This window comes from Meles meles, chromosome 9 (genome assembly GCF_922984935.1).
Source record: "Meles meles chromosome 9, mMelMel3.1 paternal haplotype, whole genome shotgun sequence".
Taxonomy (NCBI): Eukaryota; Metazoa; Chordata; class Mammalia; order Carnivora; family Mustelidae; genus Meles; species Meles meles.
In genome coordinates, this window is record NC_060074.1 from 69,349,850 (window position 1) to 69,374,337 (window position 24,488).

Here is a 24,488-nt window from a genome sequence, read left to right on the forward strand (position 1 = left end):
ATTTGAAAATAAGTTTATGATGTTAATTGTACATTATATACAGAATGAATATTTGTTGATATGCTTTGTTAGGCAAAGTATAGTGATACTGTGAGGGTATCTGTTTCACTTCAAAAAGTATATATCACCCTATACGAGGAGCCATAATTCATAATAGTTTGGTTTGCATCTTTCCACACTTTTTTCTCTTATGCCACATATACTCCTATACATATGTAATTGTTAGTCTTACATTGTTTGTTTTGGAAAATGGGTGCTATATGTATATTTCTCTGCAAGTTTAGAGCCATCATTCCATGTTCAATATATATCAATACACTTCAGGGTTTCGAATGGCTGCATGGGTATATCAGAATGTATTAATCCATCCTTCCGTTGCTTCATGTTTACGTGGTTTTCATTTTTTTTTTTTTATTACCAGCAGTACTGCAGTGAACATCTTTAGATATCTGCTGATTTTGCTAGTATTTTAGAAGGAAAGATTTCTCACATTCAAGACATTTAAAATGCATTTAAGATTTTGATACCTCCAAAAATGTATCAAATAATGAATGAGAGTGTCTGTATCCTAAACTTTCACCAATTCTACATGTTTGTTACATGTATTGTAAACAGTTCCTTCACCTTGCTGTTTTTACTTTGTTTATGGTGTCTTTTTCTATTCTGATGTCTTTATTTTCATATAATCATATCGGTCATTTTTCCTTCATGGGTATTAGGTTTTGTCATGTCATACTTAAGAAGACCTTCCCCAAATAAGATAATTGAAGTATATTTTCATCTATAGATAGTTTTAAAATTTCATTGATCAGTGCTATTGCCACCTTAATGCGTGATATAGAAGTAAATTTATTTTAATGCTTTTTTTTGTTTTGATTCACACTAGATGGCTATGAAAATGCTAGGCGTCTGTGTGATTTGTATTATATTAACTCTCCTGAACTAGAACTTGAAGAACTAAATGGTAAGCGTGATGGTGTCTTTTCCTCAATGATTAGTGTTGTGATTATCTGAGAAGCAATGATAAGAAGAATTTAAATGTGTCTTAATATAAAAGGACTTTTCATCAACTTCTTTACTGAAGATGAAAGCTGAGGGAGAGCAATCATGTTAAGAATTAATGTGTGCGCGTGCGCGTGTGCACGTGTGTGTGTAATTTAGTTGGATTCTGCTTGAAAAGCATTTTGGGCTCTTCTTCCCCATTTTGTTTATATTTAATTGATGATGTTCATTCTTTCCTTATTTTTGTTTCTGTTTTGGTTGTAGAAAAAATGATGCCAAGAAAATTACATTTGACTGTTATATGTACTCCAATAATATAAAATTCACCCTTTAAGAATTCTGTTTCCTTAGTAGTGAATCATTTTTTATTGTTGAGGAAGTAAAAAGACTGGAGGTATAAAGAGGAAAAAAAAACGCTCATCTGTTTGAGAATCTGTTTATCTTTGATGATTTTTTCACCCTAACTAGTACCTTTTGAACAAAAAAAAAATTCTGATATCTTGGAAGGCGGTTGATAAGTCTGATTGTGTTTCTGTGGGGGTGGGGTAGTTTGGTAGAGGGAAAAACAGTTACTAAGTTAAGATGTCCCTTTAAGAATACAATTAAATAGGCTTTTCTTAAACTGTATTCTGGACCTTACAGTGGGAGAACAGTGGAAGAAGTTCTTCACTTGGAAATAGAATTGCTTGGTGTTTTTCTAAAGCCATATTAACTCTTTTGTTTCATAACAATACCACTCAGTAAAGAATCACAATGCACAAATGATAGTTTAGGAACCTGAACTGTGAGCAGTTTCCAGGTGTCCCATCCATGTTTCCACGGGGCGGTTTATTCAGAGGAGAGTCCAATTTATTGGATCAATTAGAATTCTAAGGTATGGTGAGTCTTACTCCTTTGCTCTACTTAAAGTTCTGTTTTACATACTTCCTTCCTGCCCCTCCTCCCCCTGCCCTGCCCCTGCATCTCCAATTGGGCTTCTAAATTTAATAAAATGTTTGACTGTAGAATTCATATCCCTTGATAAATTGATGCTAGCTTAATTTAATTCAGATCTGTATCCATAGAAATGCCTGAAATAAAACAGAAAACATTGCATATGGTGAAACGTTTAAAAAATGACTTTTTAAAAAAATAGTATATTGATGTGAGTTGGATCATGGAACTTAGATAAGACTTTAACTCTTTTGTTTTGGAAAATAAAATTCTGACCTTAAGGCCGAGAGTCCTTTTAAAAGTCTCACCATCATAGTGAAAATGGGAAGCTGGGTTGGCTAGACAGTTATGCAGGGTCACGAGAATGACTGCAAACTCATGTTGTCACCATCAGTTATAAATCTATGTGAATGTGGGGTCAAACACTAACGCAGTGAAGAACTGGGATGACAGTTCTCCCCCAAATAATACTACCCTCCATAGTAAATGTTTTCTTTTCATCACTACACGATATATTCTTGAAAATGCTTTAAGCACATCTCTCTGTACTTTCATATTTTTCTCTTCTGCTCTGTAGCAAAATCACCAGGACAGCCAATACAAGTGGTTTATGTACCATCCCATCTCTATCACATGGTGTTTGAACTTTTCAAGGTTTGTAAAATAGTATTACATAACCTTTATCAGTCCTTTCCTGAGGTTAGGGATCTGCTCTGCCAGGTTTTCCTCCCTTGCATTTCAAGATGTCATTTCATGCTCAGTGTCATGTCACGTTGCTGGAGATCAGCGTTTTATGCACGCTGATGGGAACTTTAGTGTAGTGGTAAGCTCGTAATTGGAAGACAGAAAGAATTGGGCCTGAATTCCAGTTCTGCCACTTAATCTCTGTGAGACATTGGACAAATCAGTCAACCTTTTGGGGCCTATGTTTCCTCTTCTGTAAAATGAGGATAATACTATCCAGGTTGTTAGGAAGATTGGGAGTAGCTTACTTAGTGTCCACAACAATGGTAGCTCAGTGTTAAGTGTTCAATAAAGTTCTGTTTTTACAAAATAGAATATTTAGAAGAATGATTCTCAATTTTCTACCCTTAGAAGACCAGAGTCCCAGTATTATATATTTGTGGGAGGTTTTGAGAAAGTCATTTATATTGACTTACAGGGCTTTTGCTATTATATTTGCTCTTTACAACAAATTTCAAAAACTGAATAAAATTATGCTAGAAATGTTGAGTACTTTATCCCCCAGTAACCAACCAGTGACACTTGGTGATATATAGAAAAGTGAGTGATGAGGAGTGGTACAGGTCCTTGTAGCTGAAAATGACTGCCCTAAATCAAGCCTATATAGTCAGTCTCTCTTACCTTAGTTACCATGTCTTGAGCCAGCAGTCAACTAGTAGAGAGCAGAGGTGACTTTCAAAAGTCTGATCATGAAAAAGAAAAATACTCTGAAACACAGAAAATCTGACTGAATTCTTAGAACAACAAGAGTTCAAGAATGCTCTTTTGTTCCTAGGACAGCAAGAATGTATCTAATACCTTACAAAAAAATCTTTCTATCCAAGTGGTTAAATAAATAAGCAATTGGCACTTAAGGGATTAAAATTAATTTTTTCCTTAAAATTTAAGTTACTAGAGATCTTATTCCCCATGATGCTTAAAAAAAGAAATATCATATTCTATAATAGATTTTACATAGTGTCATTAATAATGGCTTTCATTTGGAACCAAATCTTAAATATCCTTTGGTACAGACGATAGCATCTTTCCCCAGGGATACTCAACCCTGATGGGTACGCCTGGGTCACACACTCCTATTTCCAAATTCAGTCCCATCTTTTGCCTTTTTAACCGTATCGAGTTTTATCAGTTTCTATTGCAATGCTACATGTCATGTTATCTTTTCGTGCTTATACTATGTTGGCATTGTGTACCGTGTATCCTTTAGGAATTGATCAAAACAGTTTTACAGTGTAAATATCCTTAGTTTCAAACTAGTGGAGAATTGGATTAGTTTCTACATCATAATAAGACCACTGCTGTGAGCACTACATGAAAAAAATTTTTTTTCCTTCAAAGTAATTTATGGCCATTAAAATGGTTCTTAAAAATAGGGACAAACTGTTTTCAAAAATAAGGTTTGCTTGTTACCTCCTAAATTATAGATGTATTTGGATAGAATCTTCAGCTTCAGTGTAAACTAGTCAAAGTGTTGAGATGTCTGGTTTTGGAAAATGTGCAGAATTTAGTTGAAATCCTTAAGTCAGAGTATTTCAAAAGTCCTCCAAAATTGACAATAATTTTTAAAATTCTTCAAATATAAGAATTGAGATACTTTGGCCTATTTCCAACAAATTAAAATGTTTTAAATTTCAAATCGTGTATGTGTGTGTGTATATATATATATTTAAAAATTATAATTAGTCTTTTTTTGAAGTTGTATTTTAAATGGAACCCTAATATATTTCAGAATGCAATGAGAGCAACGATGGAACATCATGCTGACAAAGGTGTTTACCCTCCTATTCAAGTCCACATCACACTGGGTAATGAGGATTTGACTGTGAAGGTAAATGCTTTCTGGCTTGTTTGTTTGTTTTAATTGATGCACAGGCATGTACATAATTTCCTGAAGACATAACTTATTCTTGGGAAAAAGAAATCCTACCTCTAATAGTTAATAATTGCATTGCTTCATTTATCTGGCAGAGTCTGGAAATTATCCCCTGAGTCTGTTTCTATTCTGGTCCATAATCCAGATTATTCAAGGAAAAGTAAATCCAGAAGACAGACTAGCAGTGATCTTGAATATCCACTTGGATAAGTAAAAGCTAAAATATCTGAGTGTTTACAGTGTTATATAGATAGTATATAATGTTTCATTTTTAAACAATGTTTTTCGGTCTACTTTTATGTTGTTTCATTTGCTTCTCATAAAAGCTCTCTACTTAGGAGCACAGGTAATCTTATTGTTGATTTTACAGATGAGGAAACTAAGATACAGTGAGTAGCTCATAATTTCAGAGCAAATAAATGCCACAGAACATGAAATCAGGCTCAGACTCCAGGGTTTTTCTACTTCATCGTTCAGATAGTCCAGTTTCTTAGAGTATGATGATTCTCTTTTTTAAATAATCATTGTAAATTTTGTTTTAAAGTAATAAATGCAAAGAGTTTAAAAATCAAATATATTAGTTCCTGGCCATTTGTGGGTCACTACTATCTTTTAGTTATTTTTTCTGGGATTTATTGGGATATTTTTCAGTAGTATCCTGATATCACAATTTCTGAAACATAAAAATTTTCAACAGCAAATATTAGCTTTCTATTATAATAGCTGAGGAATTAGCTCTTTTAGAGCACCTCCCCTGCTGTTTTCCCAGTATTTAAGTTCATACTTGAAATTCTAGATTGAAAATAATCATCTTGGAGAATTTTGAAGGCATCTACTGTTCCTTATTTCAAAAGCATATAATTCAGTACCTCAGCCATCAAAAAAGAATGAAATCTTTGCCATTTGCAATGATGTGGATGGAGCTAGAGTGTATTATGCTAAGCGAAACAAGTCAGTCAGAGAGAGAAATACTGCAAGATTTCACTCATATGTGGAATTTAATGAACAAAATGGATGAACATGTGTGAGAGGGGGAAAAAAAGAGAGGTAAACAAACCATAACAGACTCTTTTTTTTTTTTTTTTTTCTTTTACCATAACAGACTCTTAATGATAGAGAACAAGCAGGGGATTTGATGGAGGGAGGTGGATGGGGTGTGGCCTAGATGGCAGATGAGTATTAAGGAGAGCACTTGTTATGATGAGCACTGGGTGTTGTGTGTAAGTGATGAACCACTGAATTCTACTCCTGAAACCAATATTGCACTGTATGTTCACTAACTAGAATTTAAACAAAAATTTGAAAAAAAATTTAAAATGTGTATAGTTCAGTGGTTTTTAAGAATATTCACCACTGTGTTATTTCAGAATATTTTCATCACTCCCCAAAAAACCTCCATACCCATTAGCAGTCACTCCTCAGTTTTTCCTTCTCCCCAGTCCTTGGCAACTACTAATGTATTGTCTGTGTATGGATCTCCCTATTCTGGACTTTTCATAAAAATGAAATTCTGCAATATGTGATCTTTTGTGACTGACTTCTCCCACTTAATATAATGTTATAGCAGGTATCAGTACTTCATTACTTTTTGTGTTTGAAGGGTACTCTGCAGTATGGGTATGACACATTTTGTTTATCCATTCATCACGTTGATGAACATCTGGGTGGTTTCCATTTGGGGGGTGTTACGAATAATGCTGCCATTCATGTCAAAGTCTTTGTGTGAACATAGGTTTTCAGTTCCCTTATGTATACACATACAGTTCTCTTATGTATACACAGTTATAGGTAACTGTGTTTAAGTTTTGAGGAATTGCTGAACTGTTTCCCAAAGTGATGATACCATTTTACATTTCCACCAGCAACATATAGAAGTTCCAGTTTTTCCACATCATTGTCAACATTTGTTAGAATCAGTCTTTTTGATTAAAGCCATACAATGGATATGAGTGATATCTCACTGGTTTTGGTTTGTGTGGGTCCTAATTTGAGCATCTTTTCATGTGCTAATTGGCCATTTGTATATCTTTGAAAAAGTGTCAGTCAAGATCCTTTGTTCATTCGGTTTTTAAATGGATTGTCTTTTCATTGTTGCGAAGAGTTCTCTTCCTGTATTTTTTTTTATCATAGATACTAGTTCCTGATAAGATGTATGATTTGAAAGTGTTCTATTCTGTGGCTTATCTTTTCACTTTCTTTCTTTTTTTTTTTTTTTTAAAGAATTTATTTCAAAGGAAGGAAGAGAGTGCGCCCGCCTGCAAGGGGAGAGAGGGAGAGAGAGACAGAGCGCATGAGCAGGGGGAAGAGCAGATGGAGAGGGAGAAGCAGACTCCCGCTGAGTGGAGAGCCTGATGGGGGGTCTCGATCCCAGTTCCTTGAGATCGTGACCTGAGCCAAAGGCAGATGCTTAACCAACTGAGCCACCCAGGCACCCCAGTTTTGTTCTTTAAATGTTTGGTAGAATCCACCAGTGAAGCCATCTGGGCCTGAGTTTGTGTTGTGAGAAAATTATGATAACTAGTTCAATCATTATCAGTCTGTTCAGATTTTCTGTTTTTCTTTTAAAGATTTTATTTATTTATTTATTTATTTATTTATTTGAAAGAGACAGAGAGGGAGGACTATGCTGGCAGGAAGGAGGAGTAGAGGGGGAAGGAGAGAAACTCAAGCAGACTCCACGCTCAGCGGAGCCTGACGCAGGGCTTGATCTCATGACCCTGAGATCATGACCTGAGCTGAAAAAAATAGTTGTGCACTTAACCAACTGAACTACCCAAGCACCCCAGATTTTCTGTTTCTTCCTGATGTCATTTCTCTAGTTTGTGTCTTTCTAAGAATTTGTATGTTTTACCTAGATTGTTTAATTTTTTTGGCATAGAATTGTTCATAATGTTCCCTCATAATCCTTATTTTTGTAGGATTGCTAGTAATTTTTTTTTTTTACTTTTTTTTTTTTTTACTTTCATTTTGACTTTACCAGTTTGAGTCTTATCCCTTCTATGTTGGTCAGTCTAGCTAAAATCTTGTAAATTTTATTAATCTTTAAAAAAAAACCCAAATTTTGTTGATTTTTTGCCATTGTTTTCTATTCTTTATTTTATTGATTACCCCTCTAATGTTTGTTATTTCTTTCTTTTGCTTGCTTTGGAGTTAGTCAGCTCTTTTTTTAGTTTCTTAAGGTGGAAATTTAGGTTATTGATTTAAGACCTTTTATAGCTATAAATTTCCCTCTACTGCTTTCTCTCTATCCCATTAGTTTTTTTATGGTGCATTTTCATTTATCTCAAAGTATTTTCTAATTTCTCTTGTGATTTCTTCTTTGACCCATCTGTTCTTCAGCAGTATATTGTTTAATTTGTGTGTATTTGTTAATTCCCACATTTTTTTTTCTGTTATTGATTCCTAATTTCATTCTGTTGTGGTCAGAAATGTAGTTTGTATGATTTCAGTCCTTTTACATTTATTGAGACTTGTTTTATGGCTAACATATGGTCTATGGAGAATGTTACATATCCTGGAGAATGTTTCATGTGTACTTGAGAAAAATCTGTATTCTGCTGTTTTTGGATAGAGTGTTCTATAGATAGTACTTAAGCCTAGTTGGTCTGTAGTGTTGTTGAAATCTTCTATTCTCTTGTTAATCTTCTTTCTAGTTGTCATATCCGTTTTTTGAAAGTGGGATATTAAAATCTCTATTATTTTGACTTGTCTATTTCTCCCTCTAATTCTGTCCATTTTTGCTTCATGTATTTTGGAGTTCTGTTAAACTATATAAAAGTTTTTAATATATTGCCTTTCATCATTGTAAAATGCTCTTCTTTGTCTCTGATAATAATTTTTGTCTTAAAGTGTGTTTTTATCTGATTTTTATATTACCATCCCAGCTTTTTTTTTTTTTTTTTGGTTTCTGTTTCCATAGTGTATCTTTTTCCAAGATTCTACTTTTTTTTTAAAGATTTTACTATTTTTTAAGTAATCTGTAGGCCCAGTGTGGGGTTTGAATTCATAACCCTGAGATCCAAAGTCACATGCTTTTTCTAACTGAGCCAGCCAGGTGCCCCCCCAAGATTTTACTTTCAACCTGTTTGTGTCTTTGAATCTAAAGTGTGTCTCTTATAGACAACACATGGTTAAAGAATGTTTTTTTTTTTAAATCCAGACGGCCAGTGTCCAACTTTTAATTAGAGGGTTCAAGTCAGTTTCATTTAACATAATTATTGTTAATGTTGAATTTATATTTGCCATTCTAGCATTTGTTGTGTATGTATCTTATGTCTCTTTTGATTATTTCTCTATTACTGATGCCTTTTTTCTTAAAATGATGTTTTCTACCATTTTCATTTCCTTCTTTCATTTAATATATTTCTTTGAGTTATTTTCTTAGTGGTTGTCCCAGGATTACAATTAACATTAATTTATCTATAACAACCTAGTTCAGATCAATACCAACTTAATTACAATAGTATACACAGGCTTTGTTCTATATAGGTTCATTCTCTCTCCCTTCCCATCCTTTGTACTGTTACTGTTGTGAAACCTACATTTTTAAACATTGTATATTCAGCTACACTGATTTATAATTATGTCCTCTGAAACTGCCTTTTCAATAAGATAGGAGAAAAAAATACAAAAAATACACTTACAGCATCCTTTATATCTACCTATGTAATTACTTTTCCTGGTGCTCTTTATTTCTTTATGTGGATTTTACTCTCTTGTGTTCTTTCATTCCAGGCTAAAGGATTCCCTTTAGTTTTTCTTTATTAGGGAGGTTTACCAGCAATGAACTCTAAAGTTTTGCTTATTTGAGAATGTCTTGGTTTCTCTTTCGTTTTTAAAGGACAGTTTAGCTAGATACAGAATTCTTAGTTGATTGTCCTTCTTTCAGCACTTTGAAAATGTGAATCCTACCACCTCTGCTGTCTATGGTTTCTAAAGAGAAATCAATTGTTAATCTAAACAGAATAGAATCCTTTGTATGTAATGAATCATTTCTCTTACTGCTTTCAAGATTTTTTTCTTGGGTTTTGACAGTTTATGATTTGTCCAGATACGGATCTCTTTGAGCTTATACCTGGAGTTTGATTAACATCATCTTTTAAATCAAAACTGGGAGGGGCGCCTGGGTGGCTCAGTGGGTTAAGCGGCTGCCTTCAGCTCAGGTCATGATCTCAGGGTCCTGGGATCGAGTCCCGCATCGGGCTCTCTGCTTAGCAGGGAGCCTGCTTCCTCCTCTCTCTCTGCCTGCCTCTCTGCCTACTTGTGATCTCTCTTTCAAATAAAAAAAACAAAACAAAACTGGGAAACTTTTATCTTTCATTTCTTCAGATATCCTTTCTGCCCCCTTTTCCCTCTCCTCTTCTGGGATTCCCAGCTTGTACTTGTCGGTACACTTGTTGGAGTCCCACAGGTCTCTGACACTCTTTTTCTTCATTTTTTTTCCCATTTTTCTTCATTTTCATTTTCTTTCATTTTTTTTCTTTCTGTTTCTCAGACTCAGATAATTTCTTCTGAAATTATCTCAGGATAATTCCAATTAACTTGTTTCCACTATCACTGGTTCTTTCTTCCACATGTTCAAATGTGCTGTTGAGCCCTTCTGAATTTCTATTTCACTTATTATCCTTCTCAACTCTAGAATTTCAGTTTGGTTCTCTTACATAATTTCTATGTATTTTTTTATTGCTGATCTCTATTTGGGAAAGCATCAACCTTGTACTTTAGTTCTTTAAAAATGGTTTCCTTTAGTTCTTTCAAAATATTTCAAATAGCTGATTTAAAGTCTTTGTTTAGGGACTCCTGGGTGTTTGAGTTGGTTAAGCATTTGCCTTCAGCTCAGGTCATGACCCAAGGTCCTGGGATTGAATCCTATATTGGGCTCCTTGCTCAGCAGGGAGTCTGCTTCTCCCTCTGCCCCTCCTCCACTCATTCTCTCTTGCTCTCTCACTTTTCCGCTCTCTCTGTCAAATAAATAATTCTTTAAATAATATATAGATTTTGTTTAGTAAATCTAAGTTTCCTCAGATACAGTATCTATTGATTCTGTCTTTTCCCCTTTGCATAGGCCATACTTTCTTGTTTCCTCTCATCTCTTACAGTTTCTGTTGAAAATTAGACATTTAAAATAATACAGTGTGACAACTCTGAAGATCAGATACTTACCCTCTCCCCAAGATTAGTTGTTACTTGTTTGTTTAGTGAGTCTTTAAGCTATTTCTCTAAAGTCTTTATTTTTTAAATTGTATGGCCACTAAAATTTACTTTGTTAGCTTAGTGGTGAACTAATGATTGGACCAAAAGTTCCTTAAATGCCTGCCATCACCCAGCCTTTGTAAAGGGTCTCCATCTGCATATTGGGGCACACCTTCAACAGTCAGCCAGGCACTTGACAACTCTGACTTAACCTTTACATCCTGCGTGTACAGAACCTCAGTCCGGCAGAGATGAAAACTTTCCTGAACACGAACAGAGCCCTGGGTATACATATGACCTTTTAGATTCCCAGGATATCCTCAAACTTTTCTAAGCCCCTAAGGACATCTGATTTGCTAACATTTCCTGTTACGGTTTTTTTTTAGTCTGTTGTTTGCCTTAACTGTTGTACTCTGCCCTAGGCAGCCTTCAGATTAATTAATTATCTCTGTTTTTGAAAAATGTTTCTGAGAATGGGACGTGAGTGCACACAAGGCTTTCTGCATTGGCGAATGCAAAATCAGGCCAAAGAACGATAGCCTTCCCAGTGGCTGCTGGGCTGCCGGTTTCACTCTGATTCCATGTTATTGATGGGTGATGGGGGTGGGAATAAGCCAAGTTAAAACACCACAGAATCCGTTGTTTTTCTTGACTAAATTCTGCCCAGGTTGCTGCAAGCCTTTGGTTAATTTCTAGAGTTCTGATCAAAGTTGACTCTGACAGTATTTGCCTTTTTCTTGGTGCTTTGATGGATGAGACACTTTTCCCTTTTCCACTATTTTTGCTGATGTTAACTCCTGCTATTCCTTTTGAGAAGACTTCTGCTTATTCCAATTCCTGTTCTTTTGTATACGACCAGTTTTAAGTGTCAGGTTTTGTTGTTTTGTCTCTTTTAACTAAAGCTTTTAAGATCTTTTCTTCAGCTCTCTTCTGAAATTTCTTAATGATGTGACTTGGTATGGGTCTTTTCTTACTCATTGAGCTGGGCCCTTTAGAATTTCCACTGTTTCCTTGGTGCTTTCTTCCCTACTGCTTCATTTTCCGATAGTCCTGTTTGGAGGATGTTGGACTTCATGAAATGATCCTCTGATTTTTCTTATCTTTTTTCTGCTGCTTTTTATCTCTTTAAACTTTTCATTCTACTCTGTGAGATGCCCTCAACTTTGAATTCCCAATTATTGTATTGAATTTTTGTTTCTATTATCTTATAAATTTCCAGGAACTTTTTATTTTTTATTATTCCTTTTTTATAGTATTCTGTTTAGTTTTACCTTCTTTTATCACTCTGAGGATAATAATAGCTGTTTTTTCTAAAAAATTAATATGCCATAACTCTCTACACTATTTCCTCTGAGTTTCTTTTTTCTTTATCTCTCTTGGCTGTTCATTTAAAAAGAGTGATGCACACATAAATGTATGGCAAATACCATCTGTTTGCTAAAAAAGTAATGTGAATGCATCACTTTTTTTCAGCCCAGATGCTAATGTATGTCAATTTTTTGGTTGGTTATGTGTCAGCTACTTGCTCGTTAAGGTTTACTTGATTCAAAATAAATCCCACATGTCTTCTGCTTGGGGACCTCAGTTGTGCTACATACAGCGTTGCCTTTCTCATAACCTTTTGGTGTTTTGTCTTTCATGTGCTTTTGCATGTTGTTCTGTAGCTGTTTGCTTTTTTTTTTTTTTTTTTAAGATTTATTTATTTGACAGATAGAGATTACAAGTAGGCAGAGAGAGAGAGAGAGGAGGAAGCAGGCTCCCAGCCGAGCAGAGAGCCCGATACGGGGCTCGATCCCAGGACCCCGGGATCATGACCTGAGCCGAAGGCAGAGGCTTTAACCCGCTGAGCCACCCAGGCGCCCCTGTAGCTGTTTGCTTTTACTTGTGGTTATCCATCACAGCGTGGATTAAGATTCACTGAATTCTTAGACACTTAGCAGAGACTTGGCCTGTGCTGGTGGGCAGGATTTGTTTGGGGAATCTGTCTCTTTAGTGTCAAGAAGGTTTCATAATGACCCAGCGATTCCATTCCTAGGTATATGCCCAAAGAAATGAGAACAGGTATTCAAGCAAAAATTTTTACAGGAAGGTTCATAGCAGCATTTTTCATAATAGCAGCATTTTTCATAATAGCGGAAAACTGGAAATGTCCCAGAGGTCCATCAACTGATGAACAGATCAGTAAAATGTGGTACAGCCATCTAATGGAGTATTGTTGGGCCATAAAAAGAGATGAAGTATGGGTACCTACTACAGTGTGGTTGCTAGCTACAATACTGAAAAGATTACACTAAGTGAAAGAAACCAATCATATCATACAATTCTATTTATATGAAATGTCCAGAATTGGCAAATGTATAGGGACAAGAAACAGATTAGTAGTTGCTTAGGAGTCTGACCAATAAAGAGTCCAGGGTTTCTTTTTGAAGTAATAAAAATATTCTAAAATTTGTGGTGAATGTTGTACATATCTACTTATATATTAAAAACTATCGAGTTTCACAGTTTAAATAGGTGAATTTTATGGTACATGAATTACTTTAATAAAGCTGTTTAAAAAAAAAAAAAAGAAAGGAAGACTCAGAAGGGTCTTGAAAAGGCTGTTCTAGAAGCCCCTGTAAAGGACCCACCCATATTAGGCTCTTCCTCCACACATCCAAGGTCACATGACCAAATCTGCTCCTGTTAAATAAATGCGTACTTTAATTTCTTCAGTAGAATTTTCATCCCCATCACTAGTACTGGATTCAGGATCAAGGTCTGCTTTTAATCTGTCTATAGAAACATAGAAAACTAGTACTAAATGATATATATTAGAAGTCAACAGGATGGCTTATAGTTTTTAAATGGTCTTTATATAGTCTTTCTTCCCATTCTTTTAGCTTATTCAAATTTTTGATATTTTTCACCTTTTTTCCGTTAGCTAAAAATCCTGTGAGAGAGTTGGTTTTTTCTGGCCGATGGCTCTAGCTGCTCTTTTAGATTTGGTGTTTGTGCTATACTCAGTAAATAAAATAAGTGTTAACAGCCACATGTCTTTTGAATTAAAATGTCAGTGTCTTGGTTCATTCCCTGTTGGTGATTTTACAAACTAGACATTGAGAAAACTGTTGAGGAGGAGACTTCAGGAGCTCTGGGTGAGTTCAGGATTAGTAAATCTCCTCCTTTTAGAGCTGTCATCACGTTAGTGGTTCATTTCCCTTGGATCTGGAATTCACACAAATTACCCAGGGAGGCCAGTGTTATGGGGAACAGGAAGTTAGGGATGGCAGCTCTTGGTTAGATGACATTGCGAAGTGGTGATTTCATACACCAAAAAGAAAACTTCAAAAATAGGGGCACCTGGGTGGCTCAGTGGGTTAAGCCTCTGCCTTTGGCTCGGGTCATGATCTCAGGGTCCTGGGATCAAGTCCCGCATCGGGCTCTCTGCTCAGCAGGGAGCCTGCTTCCCTCTCTCTCTCTCTCTCTCTGCCTGCTTGTGGTCTCTCTCTGTCAAATAAATAAATAAATAATCTTTAAAAAAAAAACAACTTCAAAAATAAAAATTTTGGCAAACTTCTCTTTCTCAGATTTTCTGTTGACATTACTGCGCATCACCCATCTCTTTCGTAATATCTTTACATTTCCTTGGCATAGGCTTCTTCTGGTGATTCTCAATTTTTTCTTCAAATTATCTTGATCAGAAGTTTAATTTTCACATATCTTTCTCAATGTATTTCTCATCAGACTGCCATTCTTCTTAAATATGTACAGACCAACTGTCTGTCCCTCTCCCCTTTTTCCAAAGAACTCACATCTTCTGGCATAATATCATCTGTTACAATTCCCTTAGAAACTCGTTTGACCACTTTAAAAATCTGGTTCCAGTTTATTGTGTCTTTGGCTGCAAAGCAAAGGAGGTTAGCTTTATCAGTTTTTAGTTACATTCTTATGGCTTAGTTACCCCCTTCACCTGTAAGAAGAAGATGCTTCTCAAAGTCACCTCTGTCCTTTCTACTCAGCTCTCTGCTTTTCTCATACTGGCCTCTAGCGAGAAATTACTTTTTGTTTCATATAAGATTGTTATCATCTTTCTGGCCAAAGGTTAAGGAAAACCAGGAAGTGTTTGCTGAAGTCTGCTTTTTACCTTAATATCTAATATATTGCTTACTTACTTAATATTTACAGAACACCCACACTTCTTACTCATGTTACCAGTAAATGTGCAGCAGAACATTAAAGGATGAGTAATTAACAAATTGATGGATTCCAGAAAATACCCAGAGCACTTTATTAATCTTATGAAAATAATCTCTTCACTGGACTTTGAATTCATAGCCAAAAACAATTTCAAGCATGCTTATGTTCAAGTTCTAACTAAAGTCTTTGTATATTTTTATACTGTAATTTTCTAATTACAGATGTATCAGAGGCAAGCCCTCAACTGGTATTTCAAAGCGTATTTTTATTTTAAAAATTATCTGTCGTTTTCATTATGAAAGTAATATATATGCATACTGTAAAGATATTTAATATTCATATAAAAACTCAGCTATAAGCTATCCAGGCTTGACCTTTTTTTTATAAAGCTCTTTTAAACTTATTTGTGATCAAGTCTTTGATTTTTTATTTCTTTTTTTGGGGGGGTAGTCTCTATACCCTATCTGGGGTTCAAATTCATGACCCCAAGATTAAGAGTAAACCAGCCAGGCACCCCCAGCCTACTGACTTTTTAACTATTCAGCACTATCTATCCATCTACCTATTTATTAATTCATTCACATATATGTGTACCACACACACATACACCCATGTACACACACACGTTAAACCAGATTTGTTTGTATATTAATGTTACAGATAGTAGACTCAATTTAGATTTTGTGACAAAGGAAAATGTACAATAATTTGGAAAATAAGACCAAGTTAACTGTAAAGGAAAACAGAATGAAAATAGTCTCTAAGTAAATTACTAAATCAGCCTAACATATGATTTGAGTTGAGAAATGACATTAGAACAATCCAAAGACCAGTGTACTCTAAACTCAAAAGGAAGTTGTCTGGGGGTCTGTGCTGCTGAATAGTATTGTGTGGACCTCTTTCACACTGGTACCTACAGTTCTACACAATATTTCATGGCTCAGTGGTTTTCTATTTTAGAATGTGCTTTAGTTTACTTCAGTAGTCCCCTATTTAGGTTATAATCCAGTTTTAGCTATTCTGCATAGTGCTGTGGTGGATATTCTCATACATACTTAGCATACTTCTTTGATTATTTTTTTAGGATAAACACTGTTGGGTCAGAGGGTTCATGCATTTTGAATCTGATTGCCAAACCACCCGCCAGAAAGGAATAACAAATTCAGTGTTACAGCCGGGATAGACTTAGTTTATGCCCCGTTCTGTACTCGCTGCCCTGTGGATGTGTGGCCAATAAGAGGCAGAGCCACAGCACTGACTCTGTATTAGGATGGAGCCTATTGTGCATTAGAATTGTGCACATTGGAGGAGTTCTGTGAAGTCTACCAGTGAGGAAAACGTTTACACTCACAACTTGGATTGCGTTGAAAATCAGTACTTTCTTTGGGCACCTGTGTGGCTCAGGTGGTTAAGCAGCTGCCTTCGACTCAGGTCATGATCTCAGGGTCCTGGGATCAAGCCCCTCTCTGGCTCCTTGCTCAGCAGGGTCTCTGCTTGTCTCTCTCCCTCTGCCCCTACTCTTGCTTGTGTGCTTCTCTCAATAAAATAAATAAACAATCCTGAAAGAGAGAGAGAAGGAAAGAAGAAGGAAAGGAAGAGCAATACCTTCCCATCAGCAGTTAAACTGTGAGTGTGTCTTAGTGTTTTGCTGTTTATGGGACTTGGTCATAAGGCATGATCCTTTCTCACCTTAGATGAGTGACCGAGGAGGTGGTGTTCCTTTGAGGAAAATTGACAGACTCTTCAACTACATGTATTCAACTGCACCCCGGCCTCGTGTTGAGACGTCCCGAGCAGTGCCCCTGGTATGTGATCAAGAAATAATAAAGTGTAAAAAAAGAAGAAAGAATTAAGTGTGTTTCTGTGAATTGAAAAAAAAAAAAAATCAAATGAATACCAAATAAATTACCAAATAAGTCAGTTAAGCAATTGTGTAGGTTATCCATGAGGGAGAAAGGAAGCTATTAGAAAAAAAACACTTTCCTCTGAATTTAAACAGCCTGTGGCTCATTTCTTCGTTTGATTGAAAAGAGCACAAGACAGCGAATATTGTTTTATAGTTCTTACTGCCAAGCTGGATAGTGATATGTCAGTAGTTTCATGTGGTTAACCACATTTTGATATACTATGTCTAATAGGAAGACTGAGTTACCAGTTTTGCTAGCATTTGGTCAACACTGATTGAATCTTCAGTGTTGATTTTTTTTCCTCATGTACTTATAATTAGAAAAAAATCTCATAATCTAGACTCAGAAAAAAGACTAGAGTTCTCATCACTTAATTGCCCACCTGGAAAAGGCTCAAATTATAATTGTTGTGGTATTTTTTATTGTGAAATCACCTTTTTTAGGGTTTCCTTGCTCTCTAACCCCTAGAAAAGTGCTTTGCCAAATATTTGACCTGTAACTTGAGGAGAACTATTCTTCCGGGCTTTGAAACTTCTCTGGCATATGTGCTAGAGTTAGGCTAGAACAGATGAAATGCAGTATAAATGAGTATAAAATAAATGGATCTATTTTAGATTCTTCCTAAGAAGTTGCTAGAAGGACTTAGAGTTGTACCTGTTACACAGCACAGATTCTGTAGCTCAGCTGTAATCTAGTTCATGTCTTACCATACTTTTAAAATGATTACACCGGGACTCTGCTGCTCACACTAAGGTGTGTATGCCTCCATGCACTGGCAGATAGACACAAATAACAAACATGAGCCCCTTCTTAGATTCTGATTTTACTGTAAGAAGTAAGGGAGGGAGGGTTGTATAAATCACAGAGCTGTGGATAGGGATGGTAAGGGATCCAGGGCTGGGAGCAGGAGAGCTGTCACCACCCTGAATCGAAGGGAGAAGTTGTTAGCAGAACCCAGAAGAAAGGATAGTAACCAAGCAGCTGCTTACACTCAAGGGGTCTAATCCCAAGAGAAGCTACCCTCAGCCGGAAGGAAACAGGAATGACTTCTGTGACTGGACTCCCTCTGAGCTCCTCCTGGGTTCCCCATTGTCTGGACGCACTGGAAGCAGAGGGCAGGGGAATCGTTGATAGCATCCTCCCAGGACAAGGAGCCATGTAGAGAATGGGTAGTTGATTTGGAAGGGTAAACAGAAACTCTGGTCGGAAAAGCCAAGGAATAAACAAATGGGAAAGGTAGATGAAGCCAGAGCCTACATTTGTTAACAGCACTCTGATTCCTGAATCCGCGTAAGCTCTTAACTAAAGTGTTACATGGAATATCATTGAACGTCTGGCTTGGTGATAAAAACTCTTTACACTTGTCCAAATGTTTTGCTTTGTATTAAAGAATTTGTAAGATTTATTCAAGTAAAGAAGGCCATTCCAGGTACTGGAGACAGGATGAGCAAAGACACAGAAATGAAAAATAACATTTTTTTGAGGAACTTAAGAGCTGGAGATTTAGTCCAGCTGGACTCTAAAGTGAGAGGCAGAGACCTGAGGTCTTGAAAGTTCTTTTTAGAAGCTTGAATTTTTATCTCAAGGCAGGGGGTTGGGGATGGTAGGCGGTAGTCATGGTGTTAGTGGTGATGTGCTTTGTAGGTTTTTAAACAGGAGTGATTTGTCAGTGAGTGACAAAGTGGACTTACTATTGATCTATCCAGGTTCAGAAAACAGGCTGGAAATTCATGGTATAAAATCAAGAGATGTATCTCTGAGACTGCCAACAAAGATTTTTCTTCTCTTGCTCCTAAAAGAGAGAACATGTTTAATATGATATTGCCAAAAGCAGTATTGGGATACCCTAGAGCAAGGCAGCGAAGAAGAGCAATGTGCTGATCTAGGTCTACATGAGTCATTTTATAGAAAAAAGGAAAATGAGTTTTGAATGACCAGAGGGGAGCCATCTAATGTAGTGCCCCAACTAGGCTTCAGCTTGATCTGTATTAGTGGTTAGGTATTAATGAGCTTAGATGCAGGCTCTGATAGCTTCAGGATACTCAGAAGCATTCATTTTAACTAGAAAAGTATTTCACTGTGTGGCTTTCTGAATAGAATTTCACTTTTCTCATCAAACAGGCTGGTTTTGGTTATGGATTGCCCATATCACGTCTTTATGCCCAATACTTCCAAGGAGACCTAAAGCTATACTCTCTAGAGGGTTATGGGACAGATGCAGTCATCTACATTAAGGTAATAATTGTAGTCTTTTTGATTTAATGATAATTCTTTTGGTTATAAGAAAAGATGCCAGTATTTAGCTGTAATGAAATTTTCTTCTACCTCATCACTGTTAAAATATAAGAATATGGTTTTTACATAGGATCCCATGTATTTTCACAAATGATCTTCTTGACTGGGGGAAAGGGCACACTCTGACTTGTGATCATCTGGACTATAGCTGTTAACAGAAAAAAAGTAGGGCTGAAGTGGGAAATCACAAGTTACATATCACACAAATTTAATGTTAATGCAGAACACATGAATGGACATTGATCCCCCAATCTTTTGATGTACTGCCAGGGTATTTTCTCCATACATGAGTCTGCAGATTCACGTTTCAGTTGTCTCTCCTGCAGAAGCCTACTTACCATGTATTGTTTTGATTTCTTTAAATAAAGAAACAACCAACTGCATAGTCTTTTTATTTATATGTAGTCCTTTACAGATGTCTTCTGACTCAGATCTGACAGCAATCTGTCTGTAACTTTTACTTCATGAGTCTTTCCAAAGCATTCATCTTAGTTTTCAAAGCATCTCCCTCTACCATCCATCCATCCATTTATTTATTTTGCATTTTGTTTAAGCAATACTTGATTAAATTTTGCAGATGTGAGTGCATGAACATATTTGGAAACAAGCACAGGGGACGCTTGTCAGGCATATAGCTCACCTGGTGGGAGCAGAAGCACTTAACCTGCTGGCCTGTGATGTTCCATGTGTTTATCTGAGTTCAGCATATTTTACAGGATTGGAGAGCCACCGAGCCCCACCAGCCCCCTGGATTGGTTAAGCAGTGGGCAGTTGGTACCTAACTTAGTGACTCAAGTTTCTTGTTCCGGCCACTAGATGGCACCTGTTTTATAGGAAATGGTGAAGACTGTATAATGTAAAAAATAAGTTTATCCAAAAAGGTTAAATTCTTTCAAGATAATAATTCTCTCTCTTTTCTTTTAAACCGTCTTAATTGTGAATAACTTGAAAAGGGCAACATGAAGGTAACATTTTTATCACCAAACATAACATTTTTGATCTAGCCCATAAATCAAGTTCTGGTAGTTCTGGTATATTTGAAGAGCGTATGTAGGTGAAAGATTTTTAATTCCACTTTGGAAAAAAACAGAAGACAGGAATCTTATAAAATCATTAAAATCAGGGGCCTCCTCAGTGGCTCAGTCTGACTCTTGATACCAGCTCAGGTTGTGATCTTCAGGTAATGAGTTCAAGCCCCTATTGGGCTCCACACTGGATGTGGAGCCTACTTAAAAAAAAAAAAAAAAAAATCATTAAAATCAATGTCAAAAACTTTCCTTACCATTATTGGAATGAAATTTCCTGTTCAATATTTTCTACGTCTTGGGAATACCCATGACCTAAGGTCAGAATCCTACTGAAATATCATAACTTGAAGAAGATAAGGAGGAACATGGTTTATCTCGGGTTCCAGCAATTTGCAGGAAACTGAAATAGAACAGTGTGAATCAATGGTAATGGTATATTTGAAATGTGAAATGATGCACAATGCAGATATCACATCCACTGTAACTGAAATTGGTGGCTCGAACGGCAGGCGGAGAAGACACAGGGTCAAACCCAAGGCCAAGAATTTGTCAGTCAAAAGCCTTAGACATTGTTTTGTATTTATTGATAATGTTGTTAAGATGACTTTTCAAAGTCCGTGACTATGCTGGAAAAAATAGTATTTCTTCTAAGAAATAATTGAAATAGATTTCATGAAATGATTTTACAATTATGTATATTAAGGTGCATATGTCAGTTTTTATGCATTTACACTTAAATGGCTTTTTCAGTTAACCAACTTCTGTTCTGGGTCATGTTTTTGTAAGAGGCGTCTCCTATACCTGTGTAAAATTTCAATCCAGCAGCTTCCAGGTTGTTTGGACAATTACTGCAAACAAAAAACTCAATCAATGTGCACACCAGGCAGTACCATAGACTTAGTAAATAATGCATTGCAAATATGTATACTGTTTAAAAATGTATATAGATGGTGTGAATGATTAGTAAAATACAAATTCAATAAAGCACTGTTTAATTTGGAGTAACTTTTTGCCACTATACATTTTCTCAAATAGTGGATTCTAAAAAAAAAAAAAAAATGCCAGACTTAGGTCCCACTTTTTCTTTCAGGCTTTGTCAACAGAATCGATAGAGAGACTCCCGGTGTATAACAAAGCTGCCTGGAAACATTACAACACCAACCATGAAGCTGATGACTGGTGTGTCCCCAGCAGAGAACCAAAAGACATGACAACATTTCGCAGTGCCTAGATACGCTTGGGACACCTGGCAAATCCAGATGTGGCTTTTGTATTAAATTTGGAAGGGATGACGTTCAGAACTACATTATACCAAATACTTCACATGTTTTTTTCAAAATTAACTATTTGGGTAGAATAAATGGAAAGTGAATTCCATTTATATCTGTTAAACCGCCTAAAGAATGAAATTGTACCTATTTTGCACTTATATTTTCACAGTTAATTGAACATATTTTTAAACAACTGCAGTTTTGGTCAACTTTCCACTTTATGGTAGACTTCAGAAGCATGGGAGTCTTTGGGTTTCTGCAGAAAGCTGTGTGGTTTTTAAAGAACTTTTCATTTATATGTGTGAGAAACCTTTCCTTAATGATTCTGATTAGCTAGTTAGCCATCCACCTGTTTTTTGGAATTCTGCCATCCTTTCTTACTCTGTAATGACAGCCATAATAAGATGGTCTTCAGATGTACCAGTGAGTAAGTAGAAAACAGTTGCCATGTAAATGTAGCACCAGCCACCCTTCAGCATCTACATGCATCACCTTCACTCTGAAGTTGATTTTTCATTTTTTAATTCCATTGCAGAGGATTGTAATAGGTTCCCTGTGGAGCTAAGCCAAGATCGTAAGCAATCTACTCTGAATGTGCTTGTGATTAATGCAGGGAGAAATTTTTATACTAAAAACAAATTAGCAGCTGCTAAAATTCTAGAGAAGAAATTGAGGTTGAAGCAGTGAGTCCACAAAATTGAGCTATTGATTATTGAGATTACCTAGGGGAGCTTTTGAGAGACAGTTTTTTTGGGTCTGACTCCAGACATACAGAATCAGACTCTCAACTAAGTCTGGAGCCCAGAAATCTGAATTTTTAGAATGCTTCCCAGGTGAGTCTGTTGCCTCACCTAGTTAGGAAACCACCCTTTTAAAGTGAATGTTATAAAGTAACAGAGATCTTTAGGTATTGATTTTCACTTACTGCAAGGTCAGGCTTCTAGACTCCAGGAGAGAGACCAATACCCTCAGGCCTGGTGCAATTAAAAGCAGGTAGACAAAGTGACTACATGAGAAAAGTCAGGTAACCGAAGAATCAGAACCATACAAGCACAAGTATTGATGAAGAACATGTATTTTTAAAGAAATATTTAGACTTTGTTATCAGGAAAAATTCAACCAGGGCTTATCAACAGTTCTTTGCATTCATATGGTGATTTCTAGTTTACAAATACGTTGGTGTAATATGATAACTCTGCTAGGCTTTACAACAGATGTAGAGCAGGTGGTATCATCCTTGTTAGGAGACTCAGAGTGTGGCCCAGGTTGCACAGAATTGGAGTCAGGGCCTGAGTGCCTCTGCTGATCACTGCCGGCTGCCAGGTCTGGGAAACCGTGAAATTAGGAGACTATGTTATTAGTCAGACCTCGAGTTTTAAGGTGACAGGGAACTATATTGAAAATGAATTTTAAAGTTAAATATTTAAAAAACAGCTTTACTACTTAAAGGCGGGAACTTTATCTGAAGAATGCATTGGGCTGAAACACCTCATTCTCAAAAGGATTATGTGAGTTTAACAATTCTGTATAAATTTGTAAATCAGAAGGGATGGAAGAGGGCAGTGAGTCCGGGACCGTTATGTGAGAGGTGATAGTCCCAAGACTCAGGGTGAGTGGTCTGCCTGGGCCTTCTTAGCCAATTTGACCAAATGTTGGAAAAAGAGATCTTTTACCCAATCTATCGTTCCTTAATTATGGATTTTGTGAAAAATAATAGAATATGCTAATGGATGACATATTAGTTCAAGGTGTTACAGTTTATTAGCTTTAAATTACACTTTTTTGGTAATGATGAAATATTTTAGAATTCTTTGAATCAAAATACTTTCTTTCCTAAATGAGACATTTGTATAACTGACAGAAACTTGATGTTCTACTTATAAAACACTTTCCCTCCCTCCCCCAAATTAAAGTTTTTCTCTATTTATGAGCTAAGTAATAATGTTTTTAAAGCAAAAGTGAAATGTTTTCCTTTAGCTTCTTTTTAATCTATAGCCTCTTTTTTACTTTGTTATATAGCAATGGACAGAAAATTACATAAAAAAGTGTTTGAGGGGTAGCATTCTCCTCTGTGGTTTCAAATCATTGTGCTACCTGGAAAGTTTTTAGATTCTTAACCTATTTTCTCCACCAGCATTTAGTGTGATGCCATGTAGATAGAGAAGTATATAGAAGGATGAGAAGTGGATACTAAGTGATTTCTTTTTATAACCTGGGCATTTAATAAATGTGCCAACATTTTTTTAGGAAGATTCGCAAAAATATTCTGCCCTATCCTTAAAATACTGGCTGACTTTAGATATCTTCATACTTAATAGTGATCACTTTCTTGCACTGTGAAGTTTTTACATGAAGATGTTGAAGTGGAAGTCTACCATATGATTTTATAAAATGTTTTGTGTGTGGCAATAAACTGAAAACATGGACCAACTCTTACTTTGAAAATTAATTGGGTCAATTTAGGGTTTTCTAATATAATTATATTTTTAAAATTAAAATCTCTTCCATTACCAAGTGTCAGTGTTCCATAACCATTCAAATGGTTGCACCTAGATGGCTCACACTGAGTCTCACTGTCTTCAGTAGACAAAGTGTTTGGAACTTAGGTCTCTAATGTGTATATTCTAATGGAGAAGGCAAGAGGTAGAATTTGTATGGTTTAAGTGAAGATCTTCTGTTGTGTGATTTTTGAAAAGTTGTATTAATGTGCTCTTTGAATAACTTTTCACAATATAAGTAATGTAGGAAAGGCCTTTATTTGACTAGCATTACCCTCTGTACCCTCAATTGAAGAGTCAGAACTAAATCTAGTCAAAGGTAGATGCCTGTCTTTATTCCCGAATAATGGAACATGATGGCAACTTCCCATCATTGTTAAATCCAGCAAGCTCCATAACCAACTCCATAGGTGAAAAAGTGGGGAAACCAACCACTAGTGTTCCTGTTCCTTTGTGGCCCGTGAGTGGTTCATCAGAGAGGAAGCCAGAAATCAGTCAACCAGTTTCAGTTTGTGTCTTCAATTGCTTTGTCATAAATGTAAAGTTTTCACAAATGGGTAATTGGG

The 24,488-nt window shown here is 36.1% G+C and overlaps 1 protein-coding gene across 1 annotated transcript in view; it reads left to right on the top strand.

Moving 5' to 3' along the window:
- The window catches only part of PDK1 (pyruvate dehydrogenase kinase 1), a 32,797-nt gene extending 8,942 nt beyond the window's left edge, over positions 1-23,855 (top strand). The window contains exons 6-11 of the mRNA XM_046019046.1: positions 887-964; positions 2,513-2,589; positions 4,409-4,507; positions 16,618-16,728; positions 18,952-19,065; positions 21,244-23,855. Of these exons, the coding sequence (XP_045875002.1) occupies positions 887-964; positions 2,513-2,589; positions 4,409-4,507; positions 16,618-16,728; positions 18,952-19,065; positions 21,244-21,384 (620 nt within the window). The 3' untranslated portion in view covers positions 21,385-23,855. The remainder of the gene's footprint in view (positions 1-886; positions 965-2,512; positions 2,590-4,408; positions 4,508-16,617; positions 16,729-18,951; positions 19,066-21,243) is intronic.
- The last annotated feature ends 633 nt before the right edge of the window (positions 23,856-24,488 follow it).